This window comes from Geospiza fortis, unplaced genomic scaffold (genome assembly GCF_000277835.1).
Source record: "Geospiza fortis unplaced genomic scaffold, GeoFor_1.0 scaffold49, whole genome shotgun sequence".
In the NCBI taxonomy this organism is placed as follows: Eukaryota; Metazoa; Chordata; class Aves; order Passeriformes; family Thraupidae; genus Geospiza; species Geospiza fortis.
Window position 1 is genome coordinate 126,928 of NW_005054378.1, and position 12,266 is coordinate 139,193.

The 12,266-nt window shown below is 41.1% G+C and overlaps 1 protein-coding gene across 1 annotated transcript in view; it reads left to right on the top strand.

Annotated features, from left to right (window-relative positions):
- Positions 1-10,700, top strand: part of DCAF12 (DDB1 and CUL4 associated factor 12) — a gene marked incomplete at its 5' end in the record, with an annotated part of 31,728 nt that extends 21,028 nt beyond the window's left edge. The window contains one exon of the mRNA XM_031060277.1: positions 641-10,700. Within this exon, the coding sequence (XP_030916137.1) occupies positions 641-799 (159 nt within the window). The remainder of the gene's footprint in view (positions 1-640) is intronic.
- Between the last annotated feature and the right edge of the window lie 1,566 nt (positions 10,701-12,266).

Sequence of the window (12,266 nt, forward strand, 5' to 3'; positions counted from 1 at the left end):
AAACAGTATTCATGTAACCAGTAACTAAAACTGAAGAGCAAGAAGTGCTGCAGAATTGCTTTCTACGAAAGCTTTATGAAAGGGTACTGAAGGTTATTTGCTTGAGTGTAAGGCATAGTGATTACATTTCTTATGCACAGATTCATAAATGAACTAGATTTTATATCTTTGTATTTTCAAGTGTAATCTAACTTGTGTTTTTCAGAACTTCAAACAGAAAACAAATTGTCTTTCTTTAAAGCCATGGTAATCTAATGTGGTCCTTGAAGCGAGAGAGTTTGAATTTAATTGTTTGCAGCTTTAGAAACTGTGGCTTCCTAAGGCACTGCCTTGGCAGGCACTTGAGTTTGGTTTCCTGTACATTATCAAAAAGCAGTTAATGACTTTGTTTAACTTAGCTCTATTACCTTTTGTTGTATCAGTGCAATGTCCCCTCACCTCCTCGTTCCAATGCCTGACCTAAATATTCTCAGAAAAAGGTTCAGGACAAGTCAGGTATCTTTTAGTTCACTTTTATGAAGCTTCAGGATTGTTAAGAGAAAATACCCCTTTTTAGGCTCTGGAAGCTACCTAATGCTTTTGTGAAACAGGGTTTTGGGTTTGTTTGGCAACAATAATGATCTAAACTTTCCCTTAACAGAACCATGATGAAACCTGGAGGAATTATTTTTCTGACATAAATTACTTCCCAAATGCTGTTTACACCCACTGCTACGACTCGTCTGGAACGAAACTGTTTGTGGCAGGAGGCCCTCTTCCATCAGGACTTCATGGGAATTATGCTGGTCTCTGGAGCTAATGATAACTCTTCATTCTGATGCTGATCGTTACACAGATTTCCACTTTCTTTTCATTTTTTAAACAACAAAATTGTGTGATGCCATTGATTCCTGATTTAAACACAAGTTATTTTTTTGGCAGAGTTTTCTGTTGGTCTCCAACAGTTTTGTACATCTTTTTGAACTAGTTTTTTGCTTTAACCTTCTTGATCCTTTATATGGAGGGGTTTTGAAGTCCTTTTTTATTGTATTTACTCCAAATGACTCTTCCCTCCATTTAGGCTGGCTTGGCCATGTGTCCCCTCCTCTACTTTGCTGTGAGGTAGGATTTCTTTCTTATAGAGTGGTTGCTCCTGAGCTTTCTGTGAAAGTCTTGGGGCTGCATGTGTGCAGGTACTTTGTGTCAGTTACATTACCTGGAGTGAGGACTACTTGTAATTAAAAACTATTAAAAATATTTATAAGAGATAAGCTACTACTTTATCTGGAGAGCCTGGCCCTGGCCTAGGCTGATCATATTTTTTAAAAGTGCAAGTCTAATGACACTGTTTTTACATAGAGGGATATGGTAATTTTAAGCTGTACTCACTGGAGCCCAGGGGTATTAGCCTTAGGGGTATTGCCCATCAAATCAAAGTGCAGGAGTTTTTAAAAATGCATTTGTGTTTGAATGGTAATTTTCAGCAGTGCTAGTAGCAAAAATTGGTCTGTTTCTTCACTGCCCAACCCAGGTATTGGCTTGCACAACTGGAGTTTGTATAGGCTGTTCTACAGTGTGGCTGTTGCAGGGTGACATTACACTGAGGGGTGCAGAGATGCTGAGATAGAGGCTAGTTATCCAAAATTACCTTAATCCATCTGTTCTCCAGATGAAATATGGTTTCTAAGTATGGTTGTTAGGGTAGCTTATAATCTCTTCGTAAACTGCCTAAAACCTTGGACCTTTTTTATCCCAGGTTGTGGAAATTTTTCCCCTTTTTGCTATTCTGGTTGGCCATCTGCTCAAAGAAGCCAATGGAATAAATAAACTATTTTTTTCACCCAGATTAAAGAGTGCATCTCAGACTTTACTAATGCAAGTGAGCAGCTTTCCGCATAGGAGGGTATCTTGGTGTTCCCTTACTTTGCACTAGCATATGCTGTAGGAGAGGCTCAGGCTTTTCCAGAATCCCCTGCTGCCTTCTGTGTTCAGACTCCCTCCAACTTCACCTGGCACTGGGAGGGTAGAGCAGGTCCAGTGCCCTTCAGGTCCAGCTGTGAAGTGTGCCTCCCAGGGTGATGGTCTTACCCAATACTCAGCTAAAATGCAAGACTCCAAGGTGTTCCTCCTTCTGGCAGGTACCAGACTCTCAGCTTGTTAGTGATGCCTCTGTTCTCTGCTGGAATTAATGCCTTTCCCCTGACATTGGTGGAGCAAAGTGTGCCTGTGCCTCACAGCCTTGGTGCCACGTGAACAGTTGATTGGAACTGAGTGGAAAGACAAGGCTGGGACATGCTCTGTTCTCCCATCTCTGTGAGAGATCATAGCTACCACAGTTCCTACCCACAGCCCAGAGCTAATCTGCATTTGTCTTTACAGTCTCTCTCATCTTCATACTAGTATCTTCATCAGTAACACCAAGCAGTCAGCATCAGGCTTAAGTTCCAGCTGGTATGGAGACCTGGATGGAAATCCTACAAGGAATGTGCAGGTCCCTCTCATTGCAGTGGAAATCCTGGCAAGAGAAGAACTCTCTCCCAGGTGTGCACCTATCCCAGAAGTATAATTAGCACTGAGCATTAACACAGGTGCTTCACAAGCAGATCTTCCAGTGTTTCATAATACCATTGTGGCCTGGTTGCATAAACTGCATCAATTCAAGGTACTGTGTGTATGGCTAGACAGGCTTTTCTCTGAAAAGGTAAAATTATATACCATGAGGTAGCTGCTTTGGTTATTTTAGGGGCTTAGAAAAGTGGAAATATCTGAAGAAAAACAAGTCTTGGAGAAGAATGGCAGGATTTGTGTCCTTACAGCTACTGGATAAGATAATTCTGTCACAAGAAATATGTTCTGCTTTGCTTTGTTTGTTTGTTTTTTAAATTTCGTTTGGTTTGAAGTTTTTTGCTCTGTTTTTTTAAAGAAACTAGACACTTGAGTCTACCTGAGTGTCCTCCAGTTCTGCTGAATCAACAGGTAATATCTGGGCATTTAGTATCAGCAGTGCCAAAGGGAGACTCCTGGTCTGGAAGTTCTAGCCCTGGTGTTGATCTATTAATTGAAGCATATTTTAGGCCATGATAGGAGGAAAAAGACTATCTGTATGGTCTTCAAACACAAAGGCTGATTTTTCTGCAGTCTCTAGGTTACTGAAGAGGCACCACTGGAAATTGTCCCTCCCTACTGACTGTGATCTCCACAAGTACCTCAATATGTGCTCCTAAAGCCTGGTAATGTGAGTGCCCTTTTTTTTTTTTTTCCTTCATACAAGGCTCTGCACAAATCTCAGATTAATCTGGAAAATTATGTAAAATGTCGCAAGTCTCACATGCTTTTGTGTATTCTGTTTTCAGGGTGCTTTCTTGCAAAAATAACTTCTCACAGTAAGGGAGCCCTCCTTGTTCTGTATGTAAATCCCCACCAAAAAAAACTAGGAACCAAACCAGATAGTGCTGCAAGCACACAAACAATTTGGACCAGAGATAACTTAATTTTTAGCTCGTTTCAGTGGTTTTAAATGCTTACAGCAATATAGATATTAAGTTTCAAAATATTTCTCTGGTTTGTCATACAAAACTTTTGTTCCAATCACTGTTAGAAACGGAGGCATAGAAAGATGATGATGATGATATGCCAATTGTCCAAAGATAAATAATAGGAGAAAAACTGATTTTTTTTTTACTTTGATTTTGTTGCCCTCTTGGGTTAGGTATCTGCTGATCATGGTTAGAAGTGAGTGGGTTTCCCATCCAAGCGCAGGAATGGCTGCAGAACAGGGAGCTTCCAGGCTCTGCAGAGAAGCAAGTTGAGTACATAACTGTTCAAAAGCCAGATACACCCTTGCAATGGAGTGAGCTCAGTCTGGTGACTGCACTTCTGTAGCTTCTGGAACAGCTTGCTGTGCACTGCTGAGACCCAATGACATGCATATAATCAGACCATCTTATCTTTTCCGCTGTTTCTTCAAGATTTCCCTCCCTCGATCTTCCCTGCTGAATGGTTTGTTTGAGGCTGCCTCCTCCAACCCAAATCACACCAGTCTTTGCTGTAGCAATATTGCCCTTGCAGAGGTGACCTCTACTGAGCAGGAACAGGCTTGCTGGCATTTTGTCAGCCTGTGCTCAAGACCTTCAATTTGCTTTAGTTTAACTCAGTATAAGTTAAAGGCTGGCTCAGACTGTTGAACAGGGCAGTAGCCCTTGTACATGTTGGACTGAAATGATTACACAGTAGCAGTCTGTTCCACATGGGCAACATACTCTGGTTGATCTCTCTTGAAGGAGAGAACTTTTAGCATAGCATGCCTTCAGACTGCTTGCTATTGTCTTCTCAGTCATATGGGATCTTGTGTGCTACCAGTAAGTTTAGGAGATTACCATGTTAATATAGGTATTTTTGAGTATTACATTTTCAGTATTCATGATAGGTAATCAAACTAGTGACTCAGTAATGGGTTTCTTAATACCTAACTTGTAAATACTGAGTAGTAACTCCTCAGTAACAGCTGGATGGTATGTCATGGGACATTACTGAGGAATCAGAAGCTACTTTGCAGTGTTGGCTCGAGCAAGTAACAAGGGTTATGCTCACCCTCTTCACTAAACACCTTATTCCTGTAATTCCTCCAGGTTTCTCCCTTGTACAGTCAAGACTTGTAGGGAGAATTGCTAGCGCTCTCCTCTGGTGCTTTCTGGGATTGCAGTAAAGAAGTGAGTCCATTTGTTTGATTCCCTCATCAGTGCTGTTGGTGTTAGTTTGAGGTGAGTAAATTACCAAAGAAGAGTTGATAGTAGGTTTATGTTCCTAGTCTCAATTGTTCATTCCCCTCACAGATGCATTTTTAAGAACATTGCAAGAGTGCCCAGTGATATTGCTGGACTTAGTCTGTTCACAAAAATTACACTCATATTGTGGGTGACTCTTGTGACTGTCTTCATGAGAGAAACTCCTGAATTGCATTAAGAGGTTTATATTTGCTGCCTCCATTTTAGGTCTTTGGCAGCTTTTTGTATCTTAAGGATTAAGATACTTGGGGATCATTCTCTTCCAGAATTTCATCCTATTCCTTCACCTGAGCACTTGCTTTGTCTATAGCTTGCAGCTGAAAAATTAACAGATTAAATTTATGATCCAGCTATGTTGAGTGGTGCTTTGCTGTCTTAATTTGTGCCACTCAGCTGAGAGGCATTTACAGGCCTTTTGAACTGCTGTGCCCTCACCTGGTGCAGGCATGAAACAAAGCAGGCTTGCCTAGACTCTTCACGAGGTCACTTGTTTGCTTAGTTTGCAAGAAACCAAGGACAGGTGGGCTGTCAGTTACTGCATGTGGGAAAGCAGCAGTGTCTTTCAGCAACCAGGTGAGAGGTCTCTTTTTATTGGTCTGTTACCCTTAGTTTCAATAAATGCACTTTTCCAAGGTGTCTGGTATCTTTTCACATAGCTACTTTTGCAATTGCTGCTATGACTGAATTACTGGACTGGGGTATAGCTTGTTCCTAAGGAAGTCTGTTGCAGAGCTGTGTATTATGCTGGTGGAGTTGATCCTCTGGCCAGCCCATGCTGAGCCAGGAACTCTTGAGCTACCAGGCACAAATATTTTAGCCAAATGAAAATCCCTGTATGCCCTGCTGGCCCCCCTACAGTCTGAGCCCATGGTATGACCTCAACTTAAAATGCATTTCTGAGTGTTACAGTGCCCTCAGTAACTTATTTGAAATTCTCAAGCAGACACCCCAGGACAAGGGAGAGTGGAAGAGAGAACACAGCCACATCTTGTGTGAGGTGCTCTCCTTTGTGCAAGAGCACTTTTTGTGGTGAGCATGGGCAAGGAACACCAGAAAAACAGTAAAAGGCAAACAGTGTTTGGTATGGCTCTCAGGACTCCTGAAGAATTTAAAAACTAAAGGGGATATGTAAATGCCTAATCAGAAACATCTTTGAGAGATTAAGTATATATCCCTGACATTCCTGTGTTTTTATTTTAATAACTCTGTTTTTATTATAATAACTCTGTGTTATTTTTCAAGGATAAAATTAGGAAGTATCTTTTTGCTTGTGATGTTGGGTTTTTTAATGAAAACCATGTGGTACTTGGCTAATTAAAAGAATGCTCTTGCAAAAAGGAATCTTCCCATTTTCTAACAGCCTTTCCCACTAATACCCTGCTGGGAGCAGTATTGTCTAAGAAAGTGCACAGAGATTTAAAATGGAGTTGACAGAGTTGGGAAAATGTGGGCTGACTGTTTCTATACCTAAAAAACCACCAACACTTGATTGTATACAAATTGTGGTTGCTGTACTGAAACTGAGGGTGTATAAAACCCCTTGCAACGTACTGCAATGTCTTCAGTCCAAGATTCTTTTGAATTGATTCTTTTGCCTTCAGGACAAAAGATTTAAGAGTCAATACAGTGTTTTCTTAGGAACTGCTTTTCCAGATTCCCTTACTAAAAGGGAAAATTCAGGTGCTGAATCTTACAATCACATTAAACTTGTACTTTTTATTTGCCCATTCACCTGGTCTCTTTTCATTTTCAAGGCCTCCCACAGTCTCAGGGTATAAATCACTATGACTCATCCAAATAGTACCGAAACGGACCAACCAGAGGTTAATGTGCCTTTGTCTTCTGGTACCTTGATCTTTATAAGTTTGATAACTTGTCACTGTCTTAGGGCTGGGTACATGCATTGTCTTTTTCTAAGATGTATGTGTTGAAATTGCAACAGGTTTGTACTGTTATTTGTGACTTGTTCCATTTATGTTAGGTTGTGATGTAGACAAATCAATGCACTGGTTGGTCTTGGTATCAGTCTTGCCAGTGACACCTGTCAGTCCTTGCTTTTTGTGTTCATATGTAGATAAATGCTGGATCTTTCCACTGCCTGTGGTGCATAAGATGCACAAAATACACAACGTGTTTTAAAATGTGCAGTGATCATAACTTGTTGCCTGAAGGTAGGATGTTCTACGGTGAACTGTTTTTAATGTTTTTTTCCCAAACATTTTAATAAGATCCAAAGCCTTGAGGAAAAAAAATGAGAACTTGCTGATACTTGATGGCTTTTGTTCTGAATCCAGGGTCTGATGTTTGTTAACAACTCCTACAAATCCACTCATCGAACAGAGGCTTTCTCAGCTTGTTTCTGTCATGAGCTATATCAGAAACAGCACTGAATCCTGAACTATCACAGAAGCTGTCAAGCAAAGTAGTAACAGCTCTCTTCAAATATTACAGTGCACATTTTTTAACTGTAAGATAAACCTGTTCCAAGTTATTGGTGCAACTTGCAAATGGAACACTGCGAAATTGCAGATAGTATGTGAAACCAGCCTGTCTGCACATGGGGCTCAGTGTTCTGTTACCTTGCAAATTGTTTCTCCTCTCTGAAAAGGTGGTTTTTGTTGTTATATTTTTCAACACAAAGACATTGCATTTGGCTTAGTTTTCTAAAGATATATTTGTTTACAAACCTCAAACTGACATCTGGTATTTGGCCTGAGTTTCTAACTCTTACGAATTTAGAAAATACAGTACAATTGATACATTATGTCTCATAAGAGCATGGAAAGAGGAACATATATATCTTCACTTGCTGTGGCCTTCCATGGACATGCCTATGCATAATTAACTGAATTACAGTACTGCACTCTGTTGATCCATGAGGTTACCTTTGTATTTAGAATCAGCACAATTAGTCATCAGTATATTGACATTAATACATGGTCATGGAGCTCTAAGGTCTGTGTGATTTCTGTGCTAATAGTATCTTTTCTCTCTGTACTGCAGTGCAGACTTACTGTGGAGTTCTTTTTGCTTCATGCTAATTTCAGAGTTCCTTTAAATTCATTGAGGTGCTGTTTTTAAGACAGTCACTTTTCTGAGTAGAACAAATGGATTTAACTTAGTTTTCTACCTTTAGCATCTTCCTCTTCTCCCGTTTCTTCCTAGTTCACCTCTAGTGATGAGTTCAAAGCTGTCTGCCTACTCTGAAAATCATTGAGTCATAATAAAAGAAAACCTGTAGCCCAGGGTGGCAAGATCACTCTGCTTTTACCGTAAACTTCTGTGGCTGGATGCCTGTCTTGCAAGTGGAGACTCCGCCCCTGCACAGTCTGCAGAAGCTGAAAGCCTCTTGCACCTGTATTGTTTGGTGGGTATCAGCAGATCAGGAAGTGGAGGTGCCCTGTGCCTTCACCCAGTGTGTTTATCAAACTGATCTGGAGTAGTTTAGCCAGAGAACTGGCATCTTCAACTGCTACTCAAAGTCTTGATGAAAGGTTTCATTCAGGGCAATACCAGGAGGGTGAGTTGCTGACTTGATCTCATGTAAAGGCTTCCTCCAGAGATTTATTTTTTGAGGGGGTGGAATTATAAGAGTAGGGATATGAGCAAAACAATAACTGTGTGCTCAAAAGGGAAAAGTTATTCTGATGTACTTTGGCCAGCAAGAATGACAAAGAGGTGAGCTGGCAATGGAATGTCTGAAGGGTAGGCTTTGAGGGTTTGTGCCAACATGCCTTAGATCACTGCAAATTACTTGCTCCCAGAGCTTTCAAAACTAGTGGTAATCCCTCTTCAGATGAGATGTGAAGATGGCATGCAGAAAAACCAGTTTCCCCAGTGGTCACTCAGTCTTCCCCTCAAACATTCAAGGTTACCAGTGCACTTGTCTCTGTTTGAATGAGTGACTATGACTAATGGGCTTCACAGCTGCCACCAGCCCCCTCCACCTGCTTTGTGCAGGGATGATGGAGTGAAAGGGCCTTGTCTGCGTTGTCCTCCACTTGGCTGGCTGTTGACAGTGCAGGGATGTAACAGGCCAGTTGTGATTTACAGCTTCAGCTGGTTGCTCTAGGCTTCTCTCACATTGCAGGTGTGATAGTGGGGCTGTTACAGAAAGAGCTGGTTAAGTAACTTCTGGTGGGCTTTGTCCCTCTTTTTCAAATTGCTGTCTCCAGTCTCAGTCTCTTGTCCCAGCCTCACTCACATCATGTCACACTGCTGCCTGGGACTTGAGCAAGTTCCCTGTTCTCTCATGGTGTACTATACTAGTTCAGGTATCAAGTTCTGCAAAGCCTGGGGGCACCTGTTAGAGCCATACAACGCTTTGAAAGTTCTGGGGGCTTAGGCAGTGGCTTGCTGAACTAGGACCTTGCTCAGAGTGTCCTTTTTACTCAGCTCTAGATATCTTCTTGGACTGCCATATCCCTTTCAGTCCAAAAAGGTTTGCTCCAAAGTCACTCCTGTTCCATGGAGTTGATTCCCGTACTGCTGGTTGTTGCAATTCTGTGGCTTTTGTTTTTCTTGTTTTTGTTCTGGGGTTCACTGCAAATGTACAAAACCATACTGACTTTCTCAACTCCTGAACATAGTACAGGGGCCCGTCCTGAGGCATCAGAATTACTTGTCTGCTCTCAAGGTGCACAGAAACAACAAGGATCTCTTAGACAAACAAGGAAGAAACCAGCTAGATATACACAAGTAGAAATGTATCTCTGAGTAGATTAGGTGAGGAAGCAGCTTATGAATTTTAAATATAAAAGCAGTAATTGAGAGGGGTTTTTGTTTCTTTTTTAAAAATTCCTTTAACAGAAAGTTAGGTGATGTTTTAAGCCAGTTGCTGGCTTAAGAAAGTTGCAAGGTAAACCGAGATTTTCTGTCCATCAGTGCAAAATGTGCCTCTCAACTATAATGCAAAGTCAATCTCTGTTGCTCTCTTGTTTGCAATGGAAGAAGATTATCTGAAGACTGATTAAATGTGTTTCTTGCTCTTATATAATATCACCCACACAACAGTCCTTGCTGGTCTTTCCCAAGCACTATTCAATACTATCCCTATTTAAAAACAAAACAGGGACTGCATTGAGTAGTGGAACCTAATGAATTTCCTTGGTTTGAGAGAGACCCTGGAGAGAAGAGTCCAGGTTCCATGTGTTTTAAATGTAACTTCAAATCAATGCAGCTGTTCTCTCAGACCAATGCAGCTTCCTACCTTTCCTTCCATTTACATGGGAATTTAAAAATAAATCAAGCAATACATGAGCCACTTGATGTCCTTGCAGGTGGAACATGGGTTTTTTTAAATTTGAAGATGAGATTTCTCTTGTGGAAGAATTCATTCTGTGTGCAAAAGTGTGGAGCTCAGATTACAGCTCTTCCCCCAGCTTGTTAAACGCAATTAAGTATTCTTGACTCCATTGAAGAAGACTGTGTAAAAGCTGTGAAGGCATAGACTGGAAACAATAATTTCAAATTTTAGGTCATGTGTGTGTTGCTTGACTACATGGACAATGTAACAATGATTTTTATAGATTGATTTCCATGTGACAGTCACAAATAATTTGCTGTTTGGAGGAATACTTTTAGTAGATACATTTCCAGATCAAATTATGAGCCTATTTTCCCTCTTGCATTAACCGGGTTACTGTGTTCACATGCCAGAAAGATGTTGCTCTTTAAAGAAGCATGTTAGTGTATGTGGCAATGCCCCATGCACTTTTTAAATACCTAGACCTGTACATTCTCATCTGAGTATTGTTAACCATGCTGTAGTCTGACAGATGAATCTTTTACTACTGCCTTGTTACATAGATAATTGTAATTAACTGCAGTTTGTTTTTTTCCACTACTTGAAGTTGTGTGATCTGAAAATTGGTGAACAAAAAGTATTTGTGCATCTTACTATGGGTATCTCTAAATAAAATGTATTTGTATAGTGTGTTGGCGTGGCTAATCTTTTCCCTTATTTGCTAATATCCCATTGCAAGTAAATCCAGGGCAGTTTAAAAGCAAGTGGGCTTGTGTTTCTTACCACAGCAGTCCAGCCTCTGTGTGGACATGACTGATTCAGTGAAAACAAAGTGAATTGTTCTTTTTCCTCTACCAGTGAGCGGATTGATAACCCGAAAGCAGACTCTCAGCTTGTTTTTGGTTTTTCGTGGCCTAAACATTAGTCCTGGTTCTCTGTACAGCTGTAGCAATACTCTTTACTTCCACAGGAGATTTACCTATTGGCAGAGTTGGGACTGTTACAGCTTCAAAGATCTCCTTCCTGTTCATTTGATACCTCATTTGCTCTGAGGCAAGAGTTTCCTTTCAACCACTTTATTTTTCTAAGAAGGACCTACCTCTTAGAAGTGTTGAACAGCACAGATAAATGTAGCTGGACAGTCAGGTATAAGACTACAGGTTTTAGGGAGATCTTGCATCTCAAAACTGCATCTGTAGCATTTCCACATATTTTCATTGCACAGGAGAGTGAGGCCTTCACACAGCTGTCCTATTTCACTGTTTATACCTGGTAAAGTTATTTTTTCAGAAGAGGAATGTCTAAGATGTCTAAATTTTATGTTGGAGGTTAAAATTCTGTGCCTAAAACCAGCTTCTGCCTCCCTATCTTCACCCTTGGCCTCATCCTGAGAGGCTAGTTTCCATGATCATGGACAAGCTCAAGCTTTGTAAGTTAAGGTTTTAAAGCTAGGTGGGAGACCATGTCTCCAGCTGCATCATCTCTGCTCCCCATAGTAGGCATTACTGATACTTGTGAATGCTGGAAGGGCAGACTTTAAATAAAAAGACATAGGAACACTGACACTGTCATTCCACTGAGCCTTCTAATTAAACTGTTTGAGAGATGCAAAGGAAAACCAAAGCCCCTGGCCCTGGAGACATACAGAAAATGATGGGTTAGAGAGGGCTCTGGCAAGCGGGTTTACTAACTCTCCACCAGCCTCAGATGCTCCACTGAGTATAGCAGTCAGATGGTGTAGGGCCTGTTAGCTGACTTACAGGACCAAAGATGAGTTCACAAATTCCAAAGCTGTTGGTATTAATTGAGCTCCTCTTGAATGCATGTCCAGCTTAAATCTCAGCAATAAAAAGACTAAATTGTCCCCAAGCAGCTAATTTTAGCATTAATCTGTTTTGTCCCATCACCTGTCTTGCAGGTCCCCTTGCTCTCCTATTCACAGTGCAGATGAATCAGTCTGTTTCCCTATGTAAGGCAGCTCACCATTTTTGGGAGAAGAGATTTTTGTCTGTTTCACGGTCAGTCTTCACTGCTGCCAAAAGGACTAGGTTCCCTCGGTGCTTTCTCACTGGCCATACCTGGCATGTGCATGTATGGCCATTGTCATTCCTGTCTGTGGAATCAAAATGAGACCCATTGCACTCCTTGGCCTGGAGTCTGCAGCTGGTCTGTGGTGTTATCAACTATGCCTTCACTGTATGCTACAAACATGTGGCAGTCGACATTACCCCTTTCAACACTCAATCTGCTGCCTGCCT